The sequence below is a fragment of the Octodon degus genome, unplaced genomic scaffold (assembly GCF_000260255.1).
Source record: "Octodon degus isolate 3935 unplaced genomic scaffold, OctDeg1.0 scaffold00522, whole genome shotgun sequence".
Classification (NCBI taxonomy): Eukaryota; Metazoa; Chordata; class Mammalia; order Rodentia; family Octodontidae; genus Octodon; species Octodon degus.
In genome coordinates this window covers 126,822-144,452 of record NW_004525098.1, presented here as the reverse complement: position 1 = coordinate 144,452, position 17,631 = coordinate 126,822, and the positions used below count along the sequence as shown (strand labels likewise).

The 17,631-nt window shown below is 36.6% G+C and overlaps 1 protein-coding gene across 1 annotated transcript; it reads left to right on the top strand.

Moving 5' to 3' along the window:
* Positions 1-14,175: 14,175 nt before the first annotated feature.
* On the top strand, positions 14,176-15,114 carry LOC101584170 (olfactory receptor 4C16-like). Its single transcript, XM_004648661.1, has one exon. It carries the CDS (start codon positions 14,176-14,178, stop codon positions 15,112-15,114), a length of 939 nt encoding a protein of 312 aa, XP_004648718.1.
* The last annotated feature ends 2,517 nt before the right edge of the window (positions 15,115-17,631 follow it).

The window sequence follows — 17,631 nt, the reverse complement described above, 5'->3', positions numbered from 1 at the left end:
TCTTTCGATCTATTTCTGTCCTGTATTGCTCATTCAGGGAATCCGTCATTTTTCTAATCTGCTCTATTTTTTTTTAATTTCTTCCTTAGAAGTTGTTAGAAATTCTTTTACTGCTATGTTTTTTTCAGATTGGGTTTCCTGCCTATACTTCTGTATTTGCTTCTTTCCTTCATCTGCTATGAGTTCTGAGAGTTCTTTTTTTATTTCAGAAAAGAATTGCGCTACGATTTCCTCTCTATCTTTCTGCTGTTGCTTATTTACTATTGACGCTATTAATTCATGCATTTGAGCCGAGCTAGTATCCTACACACTTGTTCTGGGTGGGCACTAGTTTTCCTCCATATGTTTCTGCATTTGATTCTTTAGTGCAGATGTTATTAATTCAGGGATTTCTTTTTCATTTCCAATCTGAGGTCTTCTACATCTTTCTGAAGCTGTTTATTTCAGAACCGTTGATTCATTGCTTTCAGTTGTGTGATTTCCAATTTTTTCTGTGTTAGTGACCTCTGCACTTGTTACTGGTGGTCTTGGGTTCTGAGGTTGCATTTTCTTCCATCTCGTCATTTTTTGGAGTATGGTCTTCTGACCTTTGTTGTAGATCTTTGCTGTAGTTATAACCTTCGCACGTACTGAAGTTCAGGTGCATCTCTACAAAGGTTGGACTTTTCCAGCTGCGTCTGGCTTGGGTCTGGCTGCTGTGCTCAGCTCCTTCCCGCTGTTGCCCTTGAGGGTAAACCTGTTTTGCCTGTGTGGCGAGATGTTCTGCTCCTGGACTAGCTGATTGGATCTAACCTCTACACTCTCTGCAGGGATTGCAGCTGCAGGATTACACCTCAGTCGTGTATGCCAGGCCTGAGCTGTGCCTGGAGGGGTCAAGGTGAAGTAGGGGAAGAGTAATCTCTCTGCACACACTTACAGGACCTGGGCTAGGACTGCGTCTGGGGGCTCCTGGAAATCTGCAGAAAATCCTATTCTCCGGGTGGGGTGGGGGATGCACAGCAGAGTGGCGGGGGCAGCCCAAGGGGCTGGGAGAAGGTCTGGCCCACGCTGCGCCTGGGCTGGGACTGGTCCAGCCGTCCCAGGGTAGCAGGAAGCTCTCCGCCCCTCACTTCACCTTGGGTAGGACTCTATATTGATTGTTTATGTTTCCTTTTCCCTCCCTCTCCCCTCCACATACCCTCCCCCATCTTTTTTTTTTTTTTTTGTATTTTAGTGGTCTACAGGGTTTTCAGGGTCTCACTACTAAATCAGAATCGTAGTGATCAGCCTGTTTACAGCCTCCCAAGAGCTGGGATTAAATGCCCACACCACCAGCCTTGTCTCAATTGCTGTTTCAGCATCCAGGGTCGAGGCCATCGCAGCAGGCCTGAGGATATTTTCTGGGGGGTACTGGCGATTGAGTTCAGGACCCTGTGCTTGTCAAGCACTTATTTTACTGAGGTATCTCTCCAACACACAAGGACCGGGGACTGAAACCCCAGCCACTGTACCTGCTCGCCGGTGCTTTAATCTGCTGAGCTATTTGGCCAGCAACTTTCCCCCATTTTCTATAATATTATTACTACATTTTGGGTTCATGTTTATGATGTACAATGATTACATTTATTGGAGTAGTGATTCATGTACATGACCCATCCCACGTAATTTAATTCTTCTTCTCTTTTCTCTCTCTCTACCCCTAATGTCTTGTTCCCTTTCCTATGTGCACAATATACACCTCTGTTTTGTCCTCAAGCAACAATTTGCTCTCTACTTGCAGTTTTGATTACTCAAATGACAGTTTCAAATTATTCAAGTTAATGTTACACTTTCAAGATGCATCCATTTTCTTGCAAATATCTGATTTGTCATTATTCATAGCTGAATAGTATTTCCTTATGTACAGGTACCACAAGTTCTTTTCTCGTAATTTGTGGATAGATATATAGGCTTCTTCCAAGATTTCAGCTATTTTGAATTTTGCTGCTTTAAAAATTGCTATGTATATGTCACTATAACATATTTTCTGTTTGGGAAGATACCCAGAAGGGGAATGGCTAGGTTGCATAAAATTTCTAGACTTACTGTTTATTAAAATCTCCAGAATGAATTCCATAAGTCATAGTAGTTCACATTCCCACCATCAAAATAGAAGGGTCTTATCTTTTCAATTATACCAAAAATTATTATTGTTTTATTTCAGGATGATTGCAATCTTTCTGGATAAAGATAAAATCTTATGGTTTTAATTTGTTTTTCTCTAATGGTCCACTAAGGTGAACAAGTTTCATTTGTTTATTTCCTTCTTTACCTCTTCTCTTGGAAAGTGTGCATTCTTCTGTGTGGTTTATGGTTTGAATATTTTCTTTTAGAGGGTCTGATTGTAGCAAACTCTTTATATATTCCAGATATTAGTCTTCTGTCTGAGAAGAACTGACATTTTTTTTTCCAATCTGTAGGTTGTCTTTTCATGCTGTTCATTGTTTCATTTGAAGCACAGAAGGTTTGAACTTCATATGATTCCACTGGTTGATTCTCTCTGTTATGTATAAGGAAACTAGGGTTCTGTTCAGAAAGTCCTTGTCTGTGACTGTGTCTTCAAGAGCTTTGCCTCACTTCCAGCACATTGTTTCTGTTTTTAGGTTTAGATATTTCATTTATTTTCATGTAAATTAATGATGAGAGTTATGGGTCTATATTCAAGGTTCTGCCTGTGGATAGTTTTTACTTTCCCCAGCACCATTTGTTAAAGAGGTTATGTTTTCGCCAGTCTTTGATTTTGACCCCATTCCACTGATGCATGCATCTTGTTCTTTGCCTTTTTTACTAATTTTATTGAGGAAAACATTGCAATGTGTCAGCTTCAAAACAGGTTGTTTGGAGAGTTACAACAATTAATACATTGCATATTATTGTCTTTGTAGTAGTCATTATTAGCACAAGATGAAGACATGATATCTTGTCCAATCACTATTAGTACAGATCTTTCTTCTTATTGAATTAAGAAAAAGTAGCCATATATCTATCCTATTTTGTATATAAAGAGCAGGATACAAAGTCAATCCCCAAAAGTCAGCAAGAGGGAAATTAGAGAAACAATACATTTTACAATAGCACCTCGGAAAATGAAATACCTTGGAATTCATCTAACTAAAGAAGTCAAAGATATTTTCAAAGACAATTACAGTACTCTGAAAAGAGATATTGTAGAAGATTTCAGAAAATGGAAAAATATTTCCTGCTCCTGGATAGGGAGAACCAACTTTGTGAAGATGGCCATACTCCCAAAGTTGCTGTACCTATTTAATGCAATCCCTATGAGACTTCCCACAACATACCTCACCGACCTAGAGAAATCATTTCTAAAATTTATTTGGAACCAGAAAAGATCTAGAATAGCAAAGGGAATCCTGGACAACAAAGAGAAGGCAGGGGGCATTAGAATTCCTGACTTGAAATTATACTACAAGGTTATTATGATAAAATCAGCATGCTACTGGCAATGAAATAAACCTGAGGATCAATGGAATAGATTAGAAGATGCAGACTCCTCTAAAAACGCACTCAGCCACCTAATCTTCAACAAAGGGGCCAAACATGCTTGCTGGAAGAATGATAGCCCCTTTAACAAATGGGACTGGACAAAATGGCTCTTTAGATGCTGAAAACTAAAACTTGTTCTTTGCTTTTGAAAAATCATGGTAGCTATATAATCTAATTTAAAGTCAGGTATTGTGATGTGTTCTGATTTTTTTCTTGCTGTCCAAGTTTGTGTCTGCTACTCTGGATCTCTATGTTACCATGAATGTTAGAATTGATTTCTGTAGTTATTGAAGGAATGTTATAGTTATTTGCAATGGGATTGTGATCAATTTTGGAAATATGAACATTTTGATTGTATTGGTTTTGTATATCTAGGATCCAGAGACTTGTTTCTATTTTTTTTTTATTTCCTCTTAAACTTCTTTTGATAGAGCTCTGTAGCCTTAATGGTAAATAAAGGTTTTCACTTGCTTGTAAGCATGTAATTTTTCTTAAATATATTTTGGACAGTATTGCTTTCATAAATTATTTTCAAAGTGAGTTTATAATTGGTGTACAGAAATACTCTTGAGGGACTGGGGAAATAGCTCAGTAGAATAAGTGCTTCCCTAGCAAGCCCAATGGCCTGAGTTCAGTAACCAATCGGATAAAAAGAAATTCTATTGATTTTTATGTATTGATTTATATGCTGCTGCATTGCTGATTATGGTTATTAGTTATCAAAATATTTTCATGGTCTTGTATGTAGAAAATCATGTCATCTTCAAATAAAATCATTTGACTTCTTTACCATATGTATCCTTTCTATTTCTTTCTTTTACCTAAGAATAATGGATAATGTTTTGGATACTACAATGAAAATAAGCATTGATAGTGGATATCTTTGTCTGATCTCAGATTTTAGATGGCGCGCTTTTAGTATTTCCCCATTTAATAATATGTTGGCTGTTCATTTGTTTTATGTGACTTTTACTGGATTCCTATAAGGCCTTTTTATTACTGATTTTCTGCCCCAGGTTTTACCATGAATCATTAATAGATTTTGCCAACTTTTTTAGGGCAACTACTTGAGGTGTCTGTCTCTACTTCTTTTTTTCCCCTGTATTTAGGACAGGGTCTATAGGGTCTCACTACACAGATCAGACTCTCCTGTTTTGGCCTCCCAAGTTCTGGGATTACACATGTGCACCACCACACCCAGTCTCTCTATGTGGTGTATTACATATATTGATTTATGTATGCTGAACCATTCTTGTAACCCTGAAATGAAACCTCTTTGATTACTATATATGATCCATTTGATCTGTTGCATTTTATTTGCCAATTATCTCTTAAGAATTTTTGCATCTGTGACCTTGGAAAAGATTGGTTTGTACTTTTGTTTTTTCATTAAGTCTTAGGCTTTGGGATCAGAGTGATGTCAAATCATACCTTTAAAAACAATTTGTTGAGGCTGTGAATGGAATAATGGAAGAATAAATGAGAAGACCTCTGTATTATATTCAACTGCATAGAGTGTTCCTTCAAGTACAGTCTTTTATAGGAATTCCAGACAAATGTTTTGCTTCTTGGAAGTAATCTTATGAAAACAATTATTTTTTAAATTGAAAAACAGCATCTATGTTCAAACAGGTAATATTTCAAAGCTGAATATTCTTTGACTTTAAGAAGAGTAAAAAGAAAGTTAACTCAGTTGGTTAGTAGCATGCATATTTGTTCTCCTGTCCAATTTTTGTCCCTAGCGTCTTTGGCTGAACAACATGGCAGTCTTATCCAGGCCAGCAGGAGAAGGAGTAGTGGGGACACACATAGAGAAGCGAGAAGCCTTAGAACCATTACAGCTTTACTGCGGATACATGCTCCCACACAGTTGTACCACAAACACTGGTCCCTTGTCTACACAAGCTGACTCCCCCCCTTAAATATCAACTAATCTTCAAATAATACACTATGCAGCTGCAGAAATACCGGTGGCACAATTGGTGTCTCTGGCACACACAGTGGGGCTGCAAAGGCTCTGGGTGGGCAGTGGAGACTCCACGCATGTGTCCAGGTTCTTCTTTCTGCAAGACAAGAAGCACCTCCGGGGAGGCTGGGGTTCTCATTTCTAACTTTAAGCACAGAACGAGTTTTTGAACTTTTATTTTTGTTCATATACATTTGCAGTATACGGTGGTTGCATTTCTAATGAGGAGTTGGTCCCTGTGCTTCACACATTCTAATTCTTATTTTCATCAATTCCCCTTGCACTCACTCCACCTCTTGGGCCCAGTGCCTATTGGGAAATTTATGCTTCTATTTTCTATTATGTATCTTTTACTTTAATTCTTGTTTATATTTTGGGTTTCACATATAGACCACGTGGTGGCACATGCTTTTAATCCAAGCACTGGAGAGGCTGAAGCCGGAGGATCTTTGCGGTTTCAAGGCACATACAGAAAATAACATTGTGATATATGAACTTATATGTTGGCTTTGTGTCCCATAGTATAGAACACATGTCTCTAAATTCTGCTTCTCTGCTGTGTTTCAAGATGTGTGGATTGGGGTGTTGCCATCATAAACTTGTCTCTTGTGAACTGTCTGGAGGTCTAAAATGTTTAAGTTAAAAACTAAGCTCACTAAGCTCGGTGACTACATGGAATGTCTCAGAATGTTCAGTGTTGCATTCCAAAAATGTAAAAGGGAAAACAGATGTAAAGATATTTGACAAATTACAAACTATCAAAGAACATTCCAGGGGCCGCAGAGATAGCTCAGTAAAATAAGCGCTTGCCTGGCAAGCACAAGGTCTTGAGTTCAAAACTCGGTTCCGAAAAAAAAAAATTATATTTATGTATTCATGTGCCTTACAGTACACAAAATGCTCCATATTGTAAATACACCTGGATGATTCATAAGATTATTTAAAGGGTATAATAAATGCTGCAGCTTCCCTTTTTCAAACTGACATGTTTGATAAAACATTGCAGAAAAGTTGATTATATTTCTTAGCTGTGAAGATACATCTATAACAAATTTACAGGATTTAGCATAGGGATTATGACTGTGTATAACACACTTAGTTTTTTGTCTACAGGGAAAGTCATAGCTGAATTTTCATACATGAAATTACAGGAAACAGAGAATAAGCCCTCAGTGGTGTGAGGACAATGGGTGAAGAGAGCTTTTTGCCTCCCTTTATGGCTACGACTTTTCAGAGAGTGCTAGATGACACCGTGTAAGGTAAGTAAGAACACAAACAAGGTCGAGCAGATTAGTTCTCTATTGGCCACCACTATGAAGCCAATGACCTTGGTCTTGGTGCAGATGAGTTTTAGTATGGGACATTTGTCACATATAAAATGATCAATGGCATTGTGGTAGTTGAATGAGCCCACAACAGTGCTGAGTTAAATTTTTGAGATTATAAAACCTCCAACCCAGGACACTACCAGCAACACAACACACATCTATTGCCTCTTGATAACCAGATAATGCAAGGGTTTAGATGGCCACATAACAGTCATAGGCCTCTACCAGCAGGAAAAAGATCTCCAGTCCACCAAAGAGGTGTTCTGTGAAGAGGTGAACCATATGAATCTTGAAGGGTATGATAGTTTTCCCAAAGAATAAGTCTGAAATCAACTTGGGGGAAATGGCAGATGAATGAACCATATTCATAAATGATGTTAGCAAGAAAGAAGTACATTGATGAGTCTGGGCTCTTACAGATAGTGACAGTCATTACAATGAGCAGATTTCTCACCATGATCAAAATGTAGAAGAGCAAGCACATAACGCACAGTTCTTTGTGATCCACTGGTTTCTGTGTGAGGCCCAAGAGGACAAAATGAGTTACTTTGTTCCTTGCTTCCATCTCTTCTTATACTGGTGCTGATTTCAGCTATTAAAAGTGGTATACATAAAGTTCAATGAGAGCTTTAACTTTAACTTGCACTTATTTATCCACAAAACAAAGGTAAGAATAGCACCTACTTGCTTCATATTGCTTGCTATTGGGAACTGGGTTAAAAGTTCTCTGCTTCAAGTGACTTAATTGAGAATGATGGAATGAGTCAATTAAAGGCCAATTTAGTAAGTTCAGTACAGATGTATTTATTTATGTAATGCTATGAATTCATAGTAGTGGAATTTCAGACTCTTTGGGGATCTTAAGAGTTACAATCAGTACTACAGTTGTGATGCACATAGGAAGTAGTGTGCTATGACTTTGGGTGAATGCAGGATTGTGTTCTTGTGCTATGACTTTGTGCAGAACTACGCAACACTTGTTTGCCATCACTAGCTGCTGCTATGGACTCAGAGAGCTGTAATTCACCCCAAGACACTGCAATTGATGCAAGCAGTGTAATTTTGTAAGCTCCTTGGAACTGTGTTGGGGGCCATGCAAGCTGTTGGAGTTGGGTGCCTACTCTGGGATGGGGTACGTGGGATGCTGAGGACAGCCATTCTGACGCTTTGATTTCAGCAGCCTGTAAGTGCACTGATTGTTCTTGAATCTTCAACACTTCCTGTAGTGGGAAGCGCAGCCATTCTGGGAAGTTCTTGAAAAGGTGGGAATGCTGGATGCACCCTTTGTCCTGCTCTTTCCCTACTGCAGAAAACACTGTGTGAGAGCTGTTTTGTGTCACAGAGCAGTGCCTTCATGTAGCAGGTCATCCAGGATAAGTACCATGGCTTTCCATCATTTGGGTGCAGCAAGTGACAACTGCAAACTCAGAAGTTGAGACTTCTTACTGAACACTGCAAGACTCAATATAAATGTTTTATCATTAATAAAATTCATGTTGATGTGGATGGAATTGGGCTAGGATCTTCAATTTTTCTTATTAATGTCACCACCTTTTATGTATTTAGTATAGTGTCTACAGGGTCTCCGTACACAGATTGGACCCTCAGTTACCTTTCCTGTTTTTCAGTCTTCCAAGCACTGGGATTGCAGGAGCATGCCACCTTGCCCAGTCTCATTTGTGTCTCACTGCATTCCCAGGGACAGGGGCAGCATGGCAGGCCAAGGATCAAACTCTTCTGTTTTCTTTTTCTTTTTTTGTAATAGTGTTATATTCCTACATTTTGTAGTTTGTTTCTTTTCTCAAATGGTTTCTTAGATTATCTCATAGGATGTCATGATTTCAATTACTTTACACAAGTAATTATTAGGTAAAATATGTACATAGACCTCTCTTCAAATTCCCACCACAAAATATGCAATTCCATGGTGAAAATTTGCACTCATGCATTCTATGACGACATGACTCAACTTTATTGCCTTGTTGTGAATTTTGGTTCTGATCAACCTGAGAGACTATTTCTCAGTGAGCAGAAATGTCTTTCCTCCTCACTTTATGCTACTCCTTAGTGTTCAATTTAGACTAAAAAGGGTATAAATAGTGAAAACTTGGGAATAAAAAAATAATTAGTGCAAATTTTATTACTAAATTTATCAACTTTGTAACCTGAGCAAGGTGGTTGACTTCAGTGAGTTCCAGATTTTTTTATATGCAATATTGTTAATACACATTTTGTGTAACAAATAATTCAAAAGGTAATAATCTAAATATGGTATATGAAAAGTTATCAAATTTTTGTGAAATTAAAGTATTCCAACAAAAATATGTTTCTCATTTTCAGTTTATCAACTTGATTTAGAGAAACAAAAGTGGAAATTTGTTTGAAGAAGTATGTGACATCAGTTACATTACAGTCAATATTGGATGTACTTCAAAGTCCTCAAAGAAATTCCTGAAATCTGGAACTGTGTGGTGTGGGATGTCTAGAGCCCACAACAGAGAATCTCTACCTTCAGAATGCAATACTCCCTTCCCAGCATTATATTTGCCAAGAAATTTGTATAATTAGACATGTTTGATGTATAGCAAAATCTGAAAAAAGAGGGTTTTGGGTGAATGCAGGATTGTGTTCTTGTCTTCTTTTTTTCTCATGAATATTATTACATTGTTATCTACCACCCTCTTCACTGTCCTTTTATGCTTCCTCTTTTTCCCTCTTAAGTTTCTTCAGCTTAATGCATGTAATGCAAAAGCGCTATTGTCTCTGTTTCTCTGATTGGAAGGAGGAGCTTATTACTCTTTCAGTCTAACTAGGAAAACAAAAAAAATAATAATATTATCTTTGTGCTATTGTTGACTAACAAAGACAAAGAATCCTTAGGGAATAATGTCCTCTAGGATGATCTGACCTTATATAATTATTGCTTGAACTATTTCTCCTAGAACATAGGAGGGAATATTTTTCCCTCAATATAACATGGATGGGCTCCTATCAATAAGGAATGGAGGTCCTCATCGCTAGATTATACACTCCTCTAACAGGTAAGCTACAGACTGTTTTTCTTTTTGAAGAAAGAAAAGTCATATTACAGAGTGGTGGAGTATAATTATCTACTTTAAATCCATTTGCATCTTGCCTATTACCCTCTTGTATGTTGTTATAGTTTCTGTGTATTTGTTCCCCCAGTCTCATACTGTCATTGAGGCACATTTCCATGGTTTGTAATTAATTCATGATCCAACACAGGGATTACGGGTCTGAGTACTGCTGGGATTATGAGTGTCAGAGCTACACCTAGACTGGGGTGGATAGCCTGAATGTAACATAAGAGAGACAGGGAGACAGACTTGTTCTCTGTCGCCATTGTTGCTGTTACTTCTCCCCTTTGCTCTTTCTGTTTTGCTGCCTTTTGTTTCCATGACCTGCTGCCCTCTGCCATGTGCCAGTCTACATTGGAGCCAGCTAAGTATGGACTGAAATATCTACAAATTGTGAGTTAAATAAACCTTTCCTTCCTTCTTTTAGGGTGTTGGGTATTTGTAGCAGAAAAGACAGAAGAGTAACTGAGCCACATGCTATGAAAAAGGAACAGAAAAATGCAAAGAAGAACCCACATTGGGTTTTATTAATATTACTTCTAGTATGGAAAGTAAGGGACTATAGCGACTATTGCAGGACAAAGTAATCCTTTGTCCACAGGTGTCTGAGAGCTGTGATTGTTAGGTGGGAACAGAGAGAAAGACATGAATTACTTATGAGTTGTTCCATTTCTTTCTCTTTGCTTGGCTTTTTCTGTCATACCAAAGATGGCTCACATGATATGAAATGATGCTGTGAGTGCACCTGTCCTGACACAATGAGCTGGGCTGCTGGTGCTGCATCGTCTTGAGACTGGCAATGCATTGTGTTGTCATATTCCTTTTCAACTCTTCTGGAAAGGAAAATGGATACAGAAGATCACATGAATGCACACACATAGAACTGTGAGTTAGCATAAGGGGTAAGTGTAAAGCCTCGTTCACAATGTGAGGGAGAGGATTCTGCACACACATGTGGAAACTAACCCAAAGTTTTCAAGATGATCGTTGCATAGATCTTAACCTTGCAGTGTCATAGATGGTGATCTGGTACAAGACCTGCTTCAGGTTGCGCACCTAAGCTAGTGTGGTATTTCAAATTGATCTCAGGCTTGGATTTGCTCTTTCTTGCTTTATTTCTCTCCTTGTGATGATGAATACATAGAAAGACCCAGTAACCTAAGATGTGAATATGTTGTATAATGAGAGCATTACTACACATGCATTTATCTGAATCTCGGAAGTACATAATAGAGAATGTACAATTTGAAACCACAAAGTGCATATCTACAAGACACAAAATATTGTTTAGAAACATTATAACAACAGGTATATTTCCAGTACATTTATTCCAAGTAAATATGTTTCAAGACATATATACTTGTATGGTTACCATTAGTATGTAATGTTAACCCTCAATGAAAGGCTTCGGTAGCAAAGCTGAGAATTCCTTTATCAACTAGACTTTGAACTTCTCAGAAGTGACACTTTAAAGTAATCAGATGATTTCAGGAGCTGTAATTGCAAAGGCATTGAAGGAAGAAAGGAAAAAACAAGGTAAATTTAGATATTGTATACCATGTGATTTTTGTCTTCGGATTTTACAACATTTCTATAATAATTGCATCACATACAGGTATTAATCTTCAATGTTCCATTGTGTCTTTAACCTACCTTGGTTATATCAGATTTCAATAAATATTTCTTGATTTGAGAGCTATGTCCTTTTTTTTGGCTAGATAATGAAAAGCGGTTTTAGGTATATGTTCACTTCTTTCTAGATAATAGCTTACATGTATCTCAATATTTCTCATGGATAGTAGATTGCAAAATATACTAATTTATCAGTAAAATAAATACTTTAAATATGTTTAGATGCAAAAATGTGTTAAATACTAATAATATATGATTAAAATAGCACATCGTGGGTAGCACAAAAAAAAGATCCAGTTGGGCTTTACGACAACTGATGCTTTCAGATATTAATTTTATTCTGAAATTACTATATATTTGACAAAGATTTTCAATTATGAAAATTATACTCATACATAGTAATTATTAATGTTTAACTTAAAATTCTGGTACAAAACAAAATAATCTTGTGCTAGAAATAGTCACACTAATGAAATTGATAATAAATTATCTCTATATACCTACGTACCCATCATCTGTATAGCTATCTATGTATTGCTCTATCGATGCATTTTTTTCTACAAAATGCACAGTGAGAGAGGTACTCCAAATCTTTGAAGATTGTAGTGCAAGACTTGCACATCTTATTATTATCCAAGACTGCTATTTTTGTGTCAATATTTTGTAATCAACCCATCTTTTATTTAAGTGAAACCAACATGTCCTACTGTAATGATTAGAGTGTCAACTCAATTTCTATCTTTCATGATCTTTCCCTCATGATCAACCCACATTCAGATACAGTTAAATTATGTTTTTATCTACAGAATAAATAACTTCATCAGAGTCTTTTTTAAGAGTAGTTTTGAATTAGGGAGAGGTTTTATAATGTTCAAAATAGAAATAACGTGATCCACTATAATAATTTATTGGAGTTTGGAGTGAAATCTTAGTGGAATGTCGTAAGTTAATTGATTATCTTAGAATACACTTATTTTATTTTTTGTGGTACTGAGGATTGAACTCAGGGCCTTGCACTTGCTAGGCAGGCGCTTATTCTACTGATCTATCTCCCCAGTCCTTAGAATACATTTGAATACTTAGTATTTAAGGTTACATTTTTTAAATTGCAGAGTTTTTCATCAACAATGACTAGAAAGTTCTGAAAATGGTTTCCTCACTGACATAAAATGTTTCCTTCTGGAATTGAATTAAAATTCTACCTAAGTAACTGAAACTTCAAAGTTGAACCTTTTTATGCTTTCCAAATGGAAAATGGTCCTTCATTCATAGGAAAAGAAATTCATACAATGGCTCTTTTGAATGACATGTTCCTTGTACTTGAGTTTCCCAGTACTTTCCAGATTGTGGGATTTTGGAGATTGAAAAACATCACTTGGTCCTTGAGCAAGTGTCTGGTGACCATAAATGAACTGGTAAATGGCACCAGTGTCCCTTTAATTTAGAAAGGTGTCCTTATTTTCCTTACTGCTCTGTTGGTTGCATGTCATAAAATAGAGAAACAAAATTACAGAAGAACATACCTGATGCATTACAGACTGTAAGAGAACATTCATTTGTGTACTTTGTTATGTGCTAGAGCACAAGCATAGGATAAATATACTTGAAGATTGCAGATATTGTTAAATGGGCAATGGAATGTGTCACGTTTCCCTTTTCCAAATGACATATTTTAGAAGAAAGTTGGTGCATATCATGTACTTATGAATGATATACATTGGTGTAAGCTAAGTGAGCAGGTGATGTATATCATGTGCAGACATCTGTGTGCAGGAGACTCTGGTATGGGGTTTTTCATAGCTATTCTTGAACTCCAAAGACATTACAGCAGAGCTTAAATGCTAAGTCACTCACCACGATAAAAAGGGCACCAGAATTTTCTGCTATATAAAATGAAGGGAAGGAAAAATCACACAATATTGTACCATAATTTTGTATTGATTAAAAGTGAAAATTTATCAGAACCACATCAGAGCTAATAAATGTTTGTATATGAAGAGTTTAATCAGAAAGAAGAAGGAAAAACTGAAATGAAGAAAAGAAAAAAGCAAGGAAGCATTTGTGTCTATGTATATATGCAGGATATGTTTGGTAATAGTGCTGCTGATTTCCATTGGTCAGTTTAAAGGCAAAATTGATGCGTATTTTTTATTCACATATTTTCCATTTAATTTCTTATAACTTTTTGCAGGTTTATATTTGATAATGTAAACTATTAATTTGAAGATAACATCATGCAATACAGCAAACATTGTTGAATTTCTACTACTCTATTTAATAAAATTTTCCTTGTTTCTAATGTTTTTAAAAATGTTTTGTACTCTTTAAAAAATGAAATAAAAATACCAAAGCATCACATTCAGCACCTTATCTTAGACTCATGATACACCATGGATCACAATTAACAGGAGAGGAGAAAAGTTTGGAGTTAATTTATTGAGAAATCATAGGTAGATTGCACTGAATAAGCTAGTATTATATTTGCTTTTAAAAATGCATAATTTTGAAGAACATCACAGTTAATTATGACAAATATTTTAGTCCTTTTAATAACAAGTCGTGAATAAAACCCATTATCTTTTGCAGACAAGTTGTTTCAGAGTCTGTTCACCTTCTTGCTCATGAAATCATGCACCTGAACAATAACGTTACTGAGTTCGTTCTGCTAGGGTTGACACAAGATCCAGTCTGGAAGAAAATGATATTTGTCATCTTTTTGCTTTTTTACTTGGGGACATTGTGGGGTAACTTGTTGATTATTACTACCCTCAAGACCAGTCGTGCGCTTGGGAGTCCAATGTACTTCTTCCTTTTCTATTTGTCCCTGTCTGACACCTGCTTCTCTACTTCCATAGCCCCTAGAATGATTGTGGACTTGCTTGTGAAAAAGGCTACAATTACTTTCAGTGAGTGTCTGATCCAAGTCTTCACATTCCACTTCTTTGGCTGCCTGGAGATCTTCATCCTGATCCTCATGGCTGTGGACCGCTATGTGGCCATCTGTAAGCCCCTGCACTATACGACCATCATGAACCGCAGGGTCTGTGGCGTGTTGGTGGCTGTGGCCTGGGTGGGATCCTGTGTGCATTCCTTAGTTCAGATTTTTCTGGCCTTGAGCCTGCCTTTCTGTGGCCCCAATGTGATTGATCACTATTTTTGTGACTTGGAGCCTCTGTTGGAACTTGCCTGTGCGGACACTTACGTGGTCAACCTGCTCCTAGTGTCCAACAGCGGGGCCATTTGTACAGTGAGCTTTGTCTTACTGATGTGTTCCTATGTCGTCATCCTGCATTCTCTCAGGAACCACAGTGCTGAGGGCAGGAGAAAAGCCCTGTCCACCTGTGTCTCCCACATCACTGTGGTCATCCTGTTCTTTGTACCTTGCATATTCATTTACACACGCCCTGCCACCACCTTTCCCATGGACAAGATGATAGCTGTGTTTTACACAATTGGGACACCTTTGCTCAACCCTCTGATTTACACACTGAGGAATGCAGAAGTGAAAAATGCCATGAGGAGGTTGTGGAGCAAGAAACAAGTCTCAGAAGACATGAGATTAATGTAATTTTTATACTTGTTTTAATAGTTTTGGATTGGCCTGAAAGGAGTAACCAGAGTTTGCATTGTGCTTTACTGGATTTAACATAATACTTGAAACTATGGATGCTATTTCTTTTGAGAATATAGTCAATGGTAACAGCTACACATGTGTTAATTATATGCTTATGAGGATCTGGTCTGTAAAACCAGATAAGTAACGGCTGCTGCCCTAAGTTTTGCTCCCTATTCTGAGTTTTCTTGTGCTCCTATTGCAGTGTTGACTTTTATCTTTCCTCTGGTTGATGCCTGGTGTTCTTTTTTCTGAGTATCCTTTTAGGAGCTAATGTCCAAAGACACACAAATTTCAGTTTTTCTCTTTCGCAAGTAATGTCCTTCTTTTTCCTGAGATATCTAAGTCACTCCTGTCTCATCTTGTATTTCTCGCTGTACTTTTTGAGTTGGGAGGGTGATTCAGAGTAAAACAATACTGGAAAATTGAGTTTAACATGGCACCATGTATAAAGTGTATCCAATACTATGGAATATATAGTTTGGTTTCTCATCATATACTTACCAAGAACCCTCCAGAATAATGTCAGTATAGCGACAAGGAATTTATCTTTCTGAAGGAAAACTTTGAGTTTTGTAATACTTCAGTATTTGTTTATAATTGTATTATTCTTGCAAAATATGTTTCTTCATTTTAACTTCATTCCCTCTATCCTGAAAGAGTTCTCTAGAACTAGACCTCGTTTAGCAATTTGTTTATGGTACAGGCATGTGAAGATTTCAGTGCACATGACCCATAGTTAGAAATAAGTATACAGGAATACGTGTATTTGTGTTTTAGAATCTCAGTTATCAATTTCAAAGATAGTTTTTTTGGGGGGGAGATGGACCATGTGGGTATAGTTCCAAGGTGAGCTGGGTTATTTTTTAAATTTATTTAGAGAAAAATTGCAATGTGACAGCTTCAAAACAGGTTGGTCGGAGAGTTACAACAATTAATACATTGCATATTGTTGTCTTTGTACTAGTCATTCATAGCACAAGATGCAGACATATATCCTGTCCAAACACTATTAGTCAAAGATAGTTTTAAATTAGTTAATTAGAAAATGTAAATAAGTTAAAGGAAAGAATGAGATGACTCAGGAAGATATACAGACTTTGCAGCAAATATTTATATTATTTATATACGAAGAGTACATTTTGTCTCTGGGCAAAGCAAGAGTATAGACAGAAAAAGAAGAAAAAAAAACATGTTAGTGGTTCAGAAATACTGAAAAGATGACAGGAAGCACCCATCTCCTTTATGGAAGTGGAACTCATCGACCAGATGATGCAATTGCTGAAACCATGTGTAATGCACTTCGCATAGCTCTTAGCCTTGTATAGCAAGGAGTGCAAACTCTTATGTAGTCTGTAAATTTTAGTAAGAAAATTATGTGGACAGTTGTAGCGAGTGAGCCACAGAAATGCAACAATGAAACAGTGTTCTTGTGCAAGTGCTGAGGGTCTCTTTGTGCTTCTTGCACAATTTATAGGTGAAAGGAGAAGAGCCTAAAAGATTAAAGTTGTTTTAAAAACACGCACAGCAGATAACTGAATTTTAAGCATCATTTTAAATGGCATTATTTCAACTTTTTCCTGTTTGTGATGTAAATATACTGTTAAGCTCTATAATGATACCTTCAGTTTAACTGGAATGTTATGCAAAACTATTAATAAATACACACGGTTATATTTTTTGTGTGACGCTTATCCCTAAAAGAAAAACTAGAAGTCATAAGCACTACATTAAATATTGCTACATATGAAAAAGTAGCATTACAATATGCATTTATTTCTCAAAACATTACTTTGATATTTTAAATTTGTATATCTTAACTTATTTTACTTATGTTATCTGCTTAATAGTTTTCTGCTTTCATAAACATTCGAACCTTATAGCTTTTGCTTTGTGACTAAATATAAAACTATGTGCAGTTTTGTAAATTTTTGAATTCTTTGAAAATAAAATATCATTTGACCATCTCAATGTGTATGCACCATTAAATTTCATGTCCATCATGAAGATACAGTGTTGAAAATAACTTGGAAAACTGAGGAGAAGACAAACAAAAACTGTCTTTTTACAATCAATAGACTAATGCAGGAAATCAGCAAGTTTACAGAACTCACTCCGTATAATAGTTGAAACATTTTTGGGCACTCAGTTTAACAATGGAAGAATGCATTGTTTCTTCTATTTGGTACCATGGATTGAACTCAGGACCTTACATTGCCAGGCAAGCACTTATTCCACTGAGCAATCTCCAAACTTTATTTTTTATTCATTTTAATGAGAAGGGAAGATAAAACAAAAATTAAACAGCTTCAGAACAGGTTAGTATGACAATTACAATAATTAATACATTGCATTTTGCTGTCTTCATAGTAGTTATTCATAATACAAGATGCAGACATGATATCTTGCCTAAACAATATTAGTACAAATCTTTCTTCTCATCAAACTAAGACACAGTAGCTGTATATCTAT